This window comes from Dioscorea cayenensis, chromosome 11, assembly GCF_009730915.1.
Source record: "Dioscorea cayenensis subsp. rotundata cultivar TDr96_F1 chromosome 11, TDr96_F1_v2_PseudoChromosome.rev07_lg8_w22 25.fasta, whole genome shotgun sequence".
In the NCBI taxonomy this organism is placed as follows: Eukaryota; Viridiplantae; Streptophyta; class Magnoliopsida; order Dioscoreales; family Dioscoreaceae; genus Dioscorea; species Dioscorea cayenensis.
This window is the reverse complement of record NC_052481.1, coordinates 17,010,851-17,025,533: the sequence shown is the minus strand read 5'-3', so window position 1 is coordinate 17,025,533 and position 14,683 is coordinate 17,010,851. Positions and strand designations below refer to the sequence as shown.

The 14,683-nt window shown below is 33.5% G+C and overlaps 1 protein-coding gene across 1 annotated transcript; it reads left to right on the top strand.

The window, feature by feature from the left end:
• Positions 1–9,911: 9,911 nt before the first annotated feature.
• Positions 9,912–13,763, top strand: LOC120272630 (protein NUCLEAR FUSION DEFECTIVE 4-like). Its single transcript, XM_039279500.1, has 3 exons — positions 9,912–10,359; positions 10,443–11,281; positions 13,090–13,763. The coding sequence occupies exons 1-3, from the start codon at positions 10,030–10,032 to the stop codon at positions 13,550–13,552; spliced, it is 1,632 nt and encodes a 543-aa protein (XP_039135434.1). The 5' UTR covers positions 9,912–10,029; the 3' UTR covers positions 13,553–13,763.
• The last annotated feature ends 920 nt before the right edge of the window (positions 13,764–14,683 follow it).

Below are 14,683 nucleotides of genomic sequence, written 5' to 3'. Positions count from 1 at the left end.
AGATGTTCATTACAGATTGCAAGAAAATCTAAGGGAATTTTAAGAACAAAAAATAAATGGCTAATGAGCGGGAACCGGTGAATCGATTATGGCGTAGTGTGCATCCATTTGAAAGTGACATGATTGAAGACCCTAGTAACCAAAGTCTCCAAGATAGTGGGCTTAGTGATTTATTAAGAAAAAGAAAAATAACCAGCATTGCATCTTATTTTCCAAGTGGTAACAAACCTGGACCACAACCCACTATTAAAGCAGTATTGCAAAGTAAAGAAAGATGGCATGAAGTGGATTTGGCTATTGCCCAATTTTTTTATGATGCTGTCAAAAGGAGAAGATCTTGCCAAAAATCAAGGAAGAAGCTGTCACCTAATATTTTGGGATTTCAATTCTGTTAGTGTAAATCTCCTTCACTGATTTATTGGGTTTACCTTGTATGTAAATCTCCTTCGCTGATCTATTGGATTTACCTTGTATAGATATGATTTGTATATAAATAGATATGAAACCTTGGTAATGAGATAGAGAAACAAAAACAATTGATTCTTTCTTTTTTCTTTTCAATTGTTATCATGGTATTAGAGACAGGTTATTCTTTTCTGCTCTGGCTTTCGATCTTCTGAGAATTTCTTTTGAGAATTTCTTTCTATCTTCTTTTTGAATTTATCCTTTAGAGGATCTGTACTTGAACCTGGTTTTCTCATCGATCACCATGGATACAAACAAATTCAAAGATGTATCTGTCAAATTCAATGGCAGCAATTTTGCACTTTGGGAATTCCATTTTCAAGTTTTTGTTGACGGCAAGGGATATTCTGGCATTCTTGATGAATCGGTCGGAGAAAGCAGAAGGTGATGAGAAGGCAAAAATCATTTGGAAAACAAAGAATGCATAGATTATTAATTAGATTCTCAACTCAGTTAAACCTGATATTGCACTAAGTCTTTGATCTTTCAGTACTACTACTGATATGTGGACTCATCTTAAAGGGATTTATTCTCAAGTGAACTTGTCCAAGCAATTCGAGCATGAATATGAAATAGTCAACATTAGCCAAGCAGATTAGGATATTGGTAGCTTTTATACTGAAATATTAAAATTATGGATAGAACAATACATGATTTCTTCTTCTAAGATTTCCTCTATAGCATATGCTGAAGTTAAGAACGAAAGAGATCCCAGAAAAGTGATGCAATTTCTCATGAAGCTTAGACCTGAATTTGAGACTTCAAGGGGGACATTAATTAACCATGGAGATTTGAAAATGGAGTATGTGTTAAGAGCTCATTTATGATGAAGCACGGTTGAAAACACAGGTACAACTAGACACAAAATCTAATTCAGCCGAGTCTGTATTTCTTGCTTCACGTGGAAGATATCAGTCAAAATAAAGGCATGGAAACAAAGAAGATATTCTGTGCCAACACTGTAAAACTTGGTCATGTACAATCTCATTGTCGTAAGAGGAATATATGCAACTACTGTAAAAAAATCAAGCCACATAATTTTGGAGTGCAGGCTTTTGAAAAATAAGCACAATCCATCAGCTTTTGTTACTATCAACAGTGATCAGAATTCAGAAAACACAACTGCAATGTCTTATACACCATAGGCTATTCAAAAAATGATTCAAGACTCAATGCAATCAACACTTCCGGGTGTTCTTTCCTCTATTTTTTCTGTTACTAGGTAATCAGGTACAAGAATTCCACCTACTCCCTGTAAGCACATGACAAATCAAAACATGCATTTGTTGACTTGAAACCTTGTTCCTTAAATCAATTTGTCACAACTGCCAATGGTAGAAAATTACCAATTGAAGGAATTGGTATAGTTTGCTTGTCCAATAGTTCTACAAAATCCAGTTGCCTGCCTAATATATTTTGCGTTCCTCAATAAATAGTTAATTTGATATATGTTGAACAACTTACTGATCACAATTTTTTAGGTAAATTTTCTTCTCATGGTTGTGATGTACAGGCCCTTCAAATAGGGCAAGTGATCATGAAGGGCATATACATGGGCGTTTGTTTCATCTTGATCTAAATCCGAAAAAGAGTCCTCCCTTTTGTCTTACTATCACTTCTTCATCTTCCACCTCACATAATGAAAATAATTGGGATCTTTGGCATCGCCGTTTGAGTCATCCACATGCTAGTCGATTAGAGTCTATATTTAACTCTCAGCTTCTTTCAGATAAGTTGACTGTTAAGAATAATGTTTGTAAACATTGTCAAACTAGTGTTCTTAGCAAATTTGCTAAATTACCTTTTGTTTCTAGTACTACTGAAGTTGATGCACCATTTAATCTTATTCATTGTGACTTGTGGGGACCTTCACCTATTTTATCTAGACTTGTATACAAATATTTTGTTCTATTTATTGATCATTTTACGCGCTTTACTTGGGTATATTTCTTGTGTGCTAAATCTGAACTAGTAAATATTGCCAAATATTTTGTTACTATGATAGAAAAGTAATCAAAATATTTCGATCAAATCCAAGTGGAGAGTTTTGTGCTTTAGAACTTGTTCAATTCTTTAGTGAAAAAGGCATTTAACTCAACAATCTTGTCCTGGAAATATCTAATAAAATGGGGTAGTGGAGCGGAAAAACCATCATGTTGTGGAAATTGCTCAAACTCTTTTACTTGAGTCCTCTGCTCCACCTCAGTTGTGGGTAGAAGCTATTCATACAGATGTCCATCTTATTAATAGGCAGACTACTCCTATACTTCATAATTATCTCCGTTCTTTATTCTTTTTCATAAATCTCCGAATTACACAAATCTTCATATCTTTGGTTGTGTCTGCTTTATAAACGGCATATAAACTATCTGCAAAGGATACTAAATGTGTTTTTCTTGGTTATAGTGATAAACATAAAGGTTATATTTGTTATGATCCTCAACACCATCACATTCGAGTGTCTCGTAATGTCATTTTTTTTAAAAAAAATTGTATTTCTATGCTTCATCTTTACGCACACCAGCTCGCAGTTCTTCCATATCTATGCTATACACTTTTTTGGATCCTTCAAATTCTGGTTTGTCTCATGATGATCCTGTAACACCTTTATGCCACTTCCTAATCACATCCTTGAAGGTCCTCCTCCTGATGCTCCCAGCGATACACCACTATTTTATTTGCCTCCTCTGAAAAGATCCACTCGTACTAATTTTGATGAGCCACTTAAATATTTAACTCTTTTTACTAATCTAAATTCTATCCAACTTCCTTCTACCTATACAAAGGCAATGGAACAAACATGTTGGAAAATGGCAATGGATGAGGAAATAGAGGCATTGACTACGAATCATACTTGGGATTTAGTCTTGTGGCCCTCTAATATCTCTGTCATAGGCAATAAATGGGTGTACACCATTAAGGTCAAGCTTGATGGTACTCTAGACCGCTGCAAAGCCCGTTTGGTAGCTCAAGGCTACAAGCAAGAATATGGTATTGATTATGAAGAAACATTTGCTCCAATTGCTAAGATGACCCATGTTTGAACTCTTCTTGCAATTGCATCATGCAAACAATGGTTGTTGTATCAACTAGATGTCAAAAATGCTTTTCTTTATGGAGATTTGAAGGAAACTGTGTATATGGAGTGTCCTCCTGGTTATTCTCTTGGTGACTCCAATGTGGTATACAAACTTAACAGATCTCTGTATGGTCTTAAACAAGCACCGCAAGCATGGTTTGATAAATTTCATTCTATTGTTAGTTCAGTAGGTTTTCAACAAAGCTCTAATGATCACTCTTTGTTCACTCATCGCTCCTCTCGTGGTGTTATAATTCTACTTCTTTATGTAGATGATATGGTCATCACATGTAGTGATCCAAAGGGAATTCTTGAGTTTAAATTGTTCCTTCATGATTTTTTTCATATGAAAGATCTTGGCATGCTTACTTATTTTCTGGGTTTTGGATGTGTCATATTCCTCTCATGGCCTTTCTCTCACACAATGCAAATATATTGAGGATTTAATCAAGCTAGCCAATTTAACTGATAATAAAGTTTGTTCAACTCATATGGAACTCAATTTGAAATTACAATATGATGATGGTGCACTTATTTATGATCCCACTTTGTATCGGTGACTAGTGGGTAGCCTTATTTATCTCGCCATCACACATCTTGATATATCTTTTGCGGTTCAAGTTGTTAGTCAATTTGTTTCTCAGTCTCAGTGTCATCATCTTTCCGCCCTTCATTGCATCATTCGTTATCTCAAAGGCACTTGTGACCGTGGTCTGTTTTTCCCTTCCACATCACCTCTTACTCTCAGAACATTTTCTGATGCTGATTATGCAGGGTGTGTTGATACTCATCGCTCTACAACAGGTTGGCGTGTTTTTCTAGGTGACTCACCCATTTCATGGAAATGTAAGAAGCAAGAAAGGGTATCTAAATCTTACACCGAGGCTGAGTATCGCTCTATGTCTTCTGTTAGTTCCAAACTTGTACGGCTTCGACAACTTCTTCTTGATCTAGATGTCTCTTGTGCTGAATCTATTCCTCTTTTTGGAGATAATACCAGCGCTATTAGCATTGCCACCAATCCTGTCCATCATTAGAAAACCAAACACATTAAGGTTGATTGCCATTACATCCAAGAATTAGTTCATGATAAAGTTCTCCATCTTGTACATGTCTCATTCCGCGATCAAGTTGTTGACTTGTTCACTAAGCCTATGACCTTTGTCCGCTATGAATATCTTGTAAGGAAATTGATGCCTATTGACAACCATCATCAATTTGAGAGAGGGAGGGGGACGTCAAAAGGAGAAGATCTTGCCGAAAATCAAGGAAGACATTATTACCTAATATTTTGGGATTTCAATTCTATCAATGTAAATCTCCTTTACTGATTTATTGGGTTTACCTTGTATAGATATGATTTGTTTATAAATAGATATGAAACTTTGGTAATGAGATAGAGAAACAAAGGCAATTGATTATTTCTTCTTTCTTTTCAATTGTTATCAGATGCTTGTATCTCAATGAAAGATATTCCTCAAAGATCTTTGATCAATTTTCTTGTGTATTCCCCAAAAGGAACATCATTCGTCAAATCTATTGATGGCTCAAGACATGATTTCGGATGCTTCAACCCTTTCTAATTTATTTGCAGAGATTGTGGAGATTGTTGGGAGGAAAAATGTGGTTCATGTTGTGATAGATAATGCCACCAATTACAAAGCCGCGGGAAGATTACTTAATGTCAAGTATCCCAGTGTCTTGTGGACATCATGTGCAGCTCAATGTTTGAATTTGATGCTCAAAGATATTGCTAAAATTCCTCACATAGAGACTTTAACGCATTGTGCCTCCTCACGTACTATTTTTGTGTATAACCAGAAGTGGACTTTTGAGTTGAGGCTAAGAAATAATAAAGGTTGGACAAAGATTCTTCAACCTTGTGATACTCGATTTGCAACGATTGTCATTGCTTGAAGAGTCTTCATGATCATAAGTCTGACTTGTAAGCCATGATTACTTCTAGAGACTTTCTTGATTGGAATGGGTCTAAGACAAAGAAAGCAAAAGATGTTTACAATATTGTCTTGGATAATAAATTTTGGAATGATTGCTTGGTAGTGTAGTCGAAATAGCCTCTCTACTTGTGCAATTGTTACACATTGTTGATTCCGATGAAAGACCTTCTTTGGGTTATATTTTTGAAGGAATGATTAGAGCAAACAAAGCTATAAAAGTGATATTTAAATATGTAAGGAGATTGTACCAACCATATATCTCAATTTTGGAGGAAAGATGGGAGCGTCAAATGCGTCAAGATATTCATGCAGCCGCATTTTGGTTGAATCCAACATTTCAATATGATAAAGACACGGTTCGGGTTAGCCATTCACCGGATATAATGGATGGGTTTATAACTATAATTAGAAACCCTAATATTGCTCTGAACCATAACAAAAATGATAGTTGAATCTTCTACTTTTCGAGAGTGATTGGGTAGCTTTGGAAAAGCCTTGACCCAATCTTCTAGCAAAAATACAAGGCCAAGTATGATAATAGATAAATAACTTGTATTTTTTTTAACTAGAGTTTTACATATTCAATTATTCATCAATAACATAAATGTTTTTTTTAGACGAATGGTGGAGGTTCTTTGGGTATAGTGCTCCTAATTTACAAAAGCTAGCTCTCAGAATTCTTGGTCAAACATCTTCTTCCTCGGGTTGTGAAAGAAATTAGAGTGCATTAGAGAGGATTTACACAAAACGGAGAAATAGGTTGGAGCATCAAAGGTTAAACGATCTTGTTTATATAAATTACAATCTTTGTTTGAAGAATAGGTATGTGATTAATTCATTTATTTAATTAATGTGAGACTTTATCTATTATTTTTTCCACTTGTAGGAACTTCAACAAGAGCAACAATCTAGATCTGATCGGTTACGAGCGTATTGTCAAAATTGACACTTGGGTCGTTGAGAATGAGCCTCCATGGGAATCCGAACTTAATCCTAAGGATTTGGAAAATATAGTTGCTCAAGTAGAAGAAGAAGGAGAAAGAGAAGGAGGAAAAATATGAATTCGCCCATAATATTCATGGTTAGTACTAAGTTACTAAAGAATAAGTGACTAGCATGATTGCAAGTTAAAGTTTATATTCTATTTAGCATTAATTACTTATAATTTACAAAATACTTTTTTTTATATATTCAACAAATTATGATGATGATGATGTTTTGGCCGTTCAAGAAGAGGATGTTTTGATTGTTCAAGATGGAATTAATTTCTCATCCTTTGATATCAACCAAGGCAACGAAGAAGATGAAATTTGTGGAAATGATGAAAATGATTAATGAATCATGACTGAGACAAGATGAAAAACTTGAGTTTTTACTTTTTTGTGATGGTGTTATATGTTATGATTTGAATCTTATTCCTTACGATTTTGGACATGTTTGAATTTGAATGCTATATTTTAAAATAATGAATTTTATTATGTAGGAGCTTGAATTCCTAATGCTTGTGAATTTATTTGGTGGTTCATGGTTGTATTAATATTAAAAATTTTGAATTTTATCATGTAGAAGTTGTGAATTGAAGTAATTAACGCTTGTGGACTTGTTTGGTGCTTTGTTGTTTGTACTTTGTAGATTTGTAATATACTTGTATATATCTATGTATGTTCATGTTGAGAAATTAAATTTTATGTAGAAGTGGAAGTTGTGAATTCTTCAAGCTTGTGTCTTGTGGTTGTGGTGGGCTTGTTTGTTAGTCTTGTTCAGTTGTTTTTTAATGTAGTCTTGTCTTGAGTCTTGACTATTGAGTCTTGTAGACTTTTAGTTATATACTTGTATTTTAAAAATAAAATTTATGTAGGAATTGTGACTTGTGAGCTAGCAAAAGAGATAAAATTTTAATTTTATAGTTATATTTATAAAATTTATATTTTCCCCATTTTTCCTGATTTTTCTGGATTTCTTTTTATAATCTTATGAAATTTTCTTTTTTTCTGAAAATTTATTTATTAAAAAAATTTAAAAAAAGAAAATTATTGAACCGGTTGGATCGATTTGCTGACCTGTCTAGTTTTTAAATCCTTGCTTCGAAGGAGTTTTTGGTAATTACCAGTTAAAAATATCTAGCGGTGGTAATGGGGCGGGGAATCCCCGATCCCCGCAGGAACCCAACCCGACGAGGACGAGGATTCCTCGAATCCCTCGCATGTGGGGTTGGGACAGGGGATAATCCGTACCTATTTCTTAAACTGGGTCGGGGGCAGGGAATGGCCTCCCTACCCTGTGTATAATTTTTTTTCAATATTAAAAAATTCAAAGGCCTAAGTAATGATATAAAAAAAAAACTCTAATTTTAATTTAATTGGACTAATGACATAAACTATTTGTTTTATACTAATGACAATTAAAATATGATATGAGAAATTTTATATAAATCAAAACAAAAAATTAGTTTAATAAATAAAACAAACCAAATGAATAAATATTTTAGTCATCAAAATGTGGTTGACTTTGAGTGATTTGTTATTAATTCTATTTCTTTAATTGTTTGAAATGCAGGGGGGAAATGCATGCTAGTTCTGTGTGGAGTTCCACATTTGATATTCTAAAATTTGAGTATTTTTGTTAAGTCGTCGTATTTTATTGTAATGATATACTACCTACTTATATGAATTTCAAATTTTATGTTTTGCTTTATATTTTTAAGTTTTTATATGTTAGTTTGACAGGTTTGTTGAGCTCTGTATTGAGCAGTTTTATGTTATCATATTTTTATGTATATAACTATGTAAAGTAGTTTTCATGTTCCAAAATGTAATAGTATGTTTGCAAATAGAGAATCCCCGTGGGGATCCTTGCAGGAATGGGGATGGAGAAGCAAATTCCCCCCGTCAGGAAACCTGGATTGGGGAACCCCTGCCATTGGTAGGGGGATGAGATGGATATGGGCCTTCTTGCCCCCGCCCTGCCCCGTTACTATCCCTAAAAATATGTGTAGCTTTGTTTAGTTAAGGACTGAATTAAATTATTTTTAATTTTTTAAAAAAATTTATCTAAAGATTTTATTTATTAGAAGGATAATATTTAATCATTAAAATAGAACTATTACTTTTTCACTTTCTTCTTTTTAGTTCACTCATTTAAATTTCAATATTTTGAATTACTCTACTTTTGATATTGTAAAAATCAAGTCCAAATAGTAATGTTAGTTAATGTTGTCACCATAAATTTTTGTTATGATAACTTTTAAATTAAAATATTATTTAAAAATTTTAAAAAAATTAATCACCAATTTGGATCCTCTATTTTTCTCACTCTCTTCTTTTCTAATCTCCTCGGATTTTTTGTATTTTCAATTTGTTGCGATTAAATTAAAAAATAATGCTATTTGTAAGCATTGGGTTTTAAAAATACATTGTGAACGTTGATTTTTTTTTTTCCTTTTGTACATTTAAAAAATAGTTATTACTAATTTTAAATTTTTATTTTAAGATTTTAATATGTATAAATAAGTTTGATAGTTTTAATTTATAAATAAAATAAAATAAAATAAATCACGAAACCGGATGCTTATTGTGCTGGATAAAACCCACGGAAAATCGCAACCCATGCCGCCACTCCAAGATGACAACAAACTATTTGTTCGATCTTCTCAATTGGTCATCATCTTGCCATACCAATCCATTGCTAGCAACCTTTTTGAATTATATATATATATATATATATATATATATATATATATTAACAAACGTGACATTTTCCAAGATATATTAGCATAATAAATTAGTTCAATCAGTATATTCAATCCATCAAAACCCATTGTTCCAAGACACACTACCAACTTTTATAATTTAATTATATACATATACCTAGCAATTTTTTATGGGAATGAAAGCTCCTTATGAATTAAATATTTTTTTTATTTTTTTATTTTTATAAAAGAGGTAAATTTCTAATTAGTGAAAGAATGTATTTTGAGTTAATATTTTACTCATCTTCATCTTAAATTACTTGAAAAAGAGTTCAAATTCCCACAGAAATTTTCTACACTTGTTTTAAATTCATGCGGTTTTTTTCCTTTTCCAAAGAATATAGAACCTAGGTTAATACTATTAATCACACAAATAAGGTGATTTTGATTGAATTAAATATTCAAGAGAAGAGGGAAAATACATTTTTTTTTACTTATTTTTTAAAATTTTTATAGAATAAATAAAATTAGAAATCGTAGGTAGTGGTCCCCCCAACAAGATAGACGAACTTCTCGACAAAATTGCCAAATTCTGAAATAGTCCTCAATAAAGTAAGACAATAAACTTTTCTTTATTATTTTCATACAAGGATTGTATTTAGTAGCATTTATTAAAGAATATTCCATGAAATTAATATCTCTTCTTCGCTATAAAAAAAAAACCTCTCATTCCCCCTTCAAAAAAACACCAATTCACGCTACTACTCCTACTTCCACTGCTACTGTTTTCTTCTAAGCAATCCATTTTCAAAAAATTTTTGAAACCCTAGAGAAGAGAGATGGGAGGTTCTCTAGGGCCGGGAACGACGGCGGGGAGGTGGCTGGGGTTGGTCACGGCGGTGTGGGTGCAGTGTATCTCTGGCAACAACTACACCTTCTCCAACTACTCCGACGCCATCAAGAACCTCATGGGTCTTTCCCAGCTCCAGCTCAACAACCTCTCCGTCGCTAAGGACGTCGGCAAGGCCTTCGGCCTTCTCGCCGGCTTTGCCTCCGACCGCGTCCCTCCCTCGATCCTCCTCTTGATTGGCTCCGTCATGGGCATCATCGGCTATGGCGCGCAATGGCTCGTCGTCCGTGAGACCATTGCCCCTCCGCCATACTGGCAGGTAATCTGTTGTGACTCTGTGATCTCTCCTCTTTGACGCATTTCATCGAATGAGTTGTTGATTCATGTGAGAATGGTGTGCAGATGTGTGTGTACCTGTGTTTGGGTGGGAATAGCTCGACGTGGATGAACACGGCGGTGCTGGTGACGTGCATACGTAACTTCCGGCGAAATCGAGGCCCGGTGTCAGGCCTTCTCAAGGGTTTCGTCGGTCTCAGCACCGCCATCTTCACCGATCTCTGTTCCGCACTCTTCGCCGACGATCCGGCTAAGTTTCTTCTCATGCTGGCCATCATCCCCTTCGCCGTCTGCTGCACTGCCATGCTCTTCCTCCGTGAGACCCCACCTTCTGTCTCGCCGGCTGCGAAAGAGGACGATGAGACCGAGACGAAGTACTTCAACATCATCAACGCTTTGGCGGTGGTGGTCGCCGTCTACCTCCTCTCCTTCGACATGACTGGCGAGCACGGGCTGGTCCTTTCCAGGGCCTTCTCCATCGTGCTGATCATCCTTCTCGCGCTTCCCGTGGTGATCCCGATCCATATCTGGTTCAAGGAGTCAAGATCCAAAGCAAACCGCGCGCCGGAGCTTGATCTCGAGGTTCCAATCGAGGAGCCATTGCTGATCGCGGAGGAGGAGAGGGAGAAGGAGAAGGAGGTGACCATATTGGAAAGTGAGGAGAAACGACGACCGTCCATCGGGGAGGAGCACACGATTTACGAAGCGATGATAACCGTGGATTTCTGGATCCTGTTCTTGTCGTTCTTGTGTGGAGTGGGGACTGGTTTGGCAGTGATGAACAACATGGCCCAGATGGGCCTTGCAATGGGCTACGCTGACGTGTCCATCTTCATCTCTCTTATTTCCATCTGGGGCTTCTTCGGCCGCATAGCCTCCGGTTCCATCTCCGAATACTTTATCAAGTGCGTTCTCTCTCCCTCTCACTCATTGTTTTTTTTTATAATAAATTAAATAAACCATTAATTTATTGAAATGAAATCTCCCTCTCTTTTTCTTTGTTTACTACTTCGTTTACCTGAATTTTTTTTCTTCTAAAATTTAATTATTTTTAATTTAATAATGAGTTTAAAAATATATTTAATTTAAACATGAAAGATAACTGTCAATGTCAGTGGGCGATTTAATTTTATTAGATGAATGACAACAAGCAGATATTTGTAGGGCTGATTTTTTGGGCTTTTTGTACTTTTTTTTTTCCCTGTACGATTACATCGTTTTCTCGTCAATTAATTAATATATCGATTAATTTTGGCTGGCGGATCTCAAAGGGAATTCTCTGGTGGATCTGGACTTGTTCGTTTGCGGCGGATAATTGAACGAGTCAGTGAATTCTAGCGTATAACTCGGTCCCAAGTTGCAGAAGCGACAGATGTTGCTTAGTTGCTTTTGCTTAGGCTTACTCCACTCTTCGTCTCTTCTAAGAAACTCTTCTGTTTTAAAAGCCCTTATGATAAGGGCTGTTTAGTGGGGTAGCTTGATTAAAATTTTTTTTTTTTTCTATTGAGAATTTGGATACGTAGAACACGAGTACTTAGGATTGAATTTTAATTAATCATTCAAAAACTTAAACAGTTAAAACATATTTGATTAGGAAATCAATTGTTGATTTAGGTGGTTTAAGAAAATAGTTTTGAATGTGAATATTTATATTTTTGGTCTTTTTTTACTTGAGGTATTCTTTTATTTTTTTTTATTGTTTATTAAAAAATTTATTAAATATTAAATATTATATTCTAAATTTACTTTTTTCATTTAATGTATTTATAAAATTTTCAATAAATTATATTTAACTATATATTTTATTAAATGATATTTTAAATAAAAGTAATTTTAAGAAATTATATAATTTTTTTTATATTTTTTAAATTAATAACTAACTTAAATTGACTTTTTTTTTAATTTACATGAATTTGTTAAAATAAATAAATAAAAAATACTATAGAAAGTAGTACCTAGAGACCGATGTGTTAAAACAAAATATACTAAGATTAGATTTAGGTAAATTTTTTATTTGATTTTATATATTTTTAATTTTTTAAAAAATATATTTAAAAAAATAATACAAAAGTGTGATTGTGTGAGCCGGTTCAGTTTGCTCACAACCAATACTGGATAGGGCTTCACTTGCCGGATAGGGAAGTTTCTGCATGCGCTTGTAAATATTTTATTGTAAGATATATATTGGAATCATTATACTTTACTTTAAATAATTAATAGCCTCAATTGTTATTTCTATTTTTTAAATTCAAAATAGAGTTCTTAGTATGGGTACCGAAAGTTATGTTTTCTGGAGAAAAGATTTTAGTCTAAACTTTTTGGACGAGGTTGCTTTAGTCAAAAGGACGCTTGCCTATATCATATCATATCGTATCAAATTAATTCAATGCCTATTCAGAACAAGACAAGTAGACAACGGCTGCTATCTGTTTGAAAAGCCAGTTTAACTTTCTCATAAATTTTTAACCAATACTATTATTTTTATTTTATCTGAACTAAATTTTTTACTTAATTATACACTTAGACAAATATTTATGAAGACATTGTCATGTCACTTGGAAACTACTGAAACATTGACATAAGTACTGATCATTAATTATACTTATCGTTTATATTGCTAGTAGTGTTTGATTATTATGATAAAAAGTAAATAAATATATATTATTTGTATATTCTTCTCACATTAGCCTAAATATGTATGATCTATTGGCAGGAAGAGTGCAACACCGAGAGCATTATGGAATGCAGCCTCACAAATCTTGATGGCAGTAGGATACATAATAATGGCTGTAGCCCTACCTGGATCACTCTACATCGGCTCAATTGTCGTCGGCATATGCTACGGTGTTCGCCTATCCATCACTGTTCCAATGGCCTCTGAACTATTTGGTCTCAAATACTACGGTCTAATCTACAACATCATCATCCTCAATCTCCCTCTTGGCTCCTTTCTCTTTTCCGGCCTCTTGGCCGGGTACTTATATGATGCTCAAGCAACCAAGAGTGAGACCGGGGCAACCACTTGCATCGGTCCGCATTGCTATGGACTCGTGTTCGTGATCATGGCCATTGCATGTGCAATTGGGTTCACTCTTGATGCCATACTTGCACTCCGGACCAGGAAGCTATATCTTAATATTCACTCAAACAACAAGTTGAAGAGGAGTTTGCCGTAGCCAATCAAGTGCTGTACGTGTTCTATTTGTTTCAATGATTTTGGTCCATTGCATGCCTATTCTATGACCTCTATTGTATTAAGTGTGTGGGATAGTGTATGGATTCTTTTTTGGGTCCATGAGTGTAGTATATGCGATTAAATCCTTTGTGTTGTATTGTATGGATGTAATAAACTACAAGTGCATTTAAATGGTTCTGCTTTTAAGTGATTTTTTTAGACTGTTAATATATATTATTGTTATTTTGTATCTCTAAATATCTATTTTAAAAAGTGTGATTAAAGAGAATTTTATAATTGTCCCATCTATATTAAAATTTTTATATTAAAATAAAATCTATATAAAATGAAAGAAAATTTAATACTATCTATCTTTTGAAAATTTTGACAAAAATTAAGAAAAATCCAAAATACATCAAAATCAATATGGATGAGTTGTATTTTCATTTTTATTATATGGGACCACATTAATTTTTCTTTTTAAAAATTAATGTCTTCACTTTTAATTGAGAAGTGAAATAAAATACTATTTTTTTTTATAGGAGTAGGTACATATAATTGTGACATAAGTTTTCTCTCTATTACATCACATTATTTTGTTCAAATAAATCAAATCAAAATTTCAAGAAAACTTAAGGAGGTCTATTAATTTGATGTGATTTGAATTTTAAAAAAAAATTGAATATTATGGATAAGGCTTGGACGTTGCTTGGCTCTAACAATTTGATATTATTTTTAGACAAGAAATTAAATTTTTGTAAAAATAATTTGATATTTAATATATTTGAATGAAATGTACTGTTAGTATTCAAATACATACAATTTGTATTTTAATACATTTATATTTGATATTATTATTATCAATTAAAGAAAATCTCTATATATTTCCATATTTTTATTAGGAAAAGATTTTTATTTTTAATGGTCATGAGTAAATTATTTTATTGATGGTGGAGGCTTAGTATAATATTTAACTTGACAAATGATTTTGGCTTTTTTATTTTCTCTCCATCCATTGCTCTCATTTCCAATAAATCTTAAATTTTTATTAAAAAAAATTACTTTAAGATTTTTTTTTTTGCCTTTTTTTTCAATTTAATCTCAAATTTGGTATTTTGAAAAACATAAATAA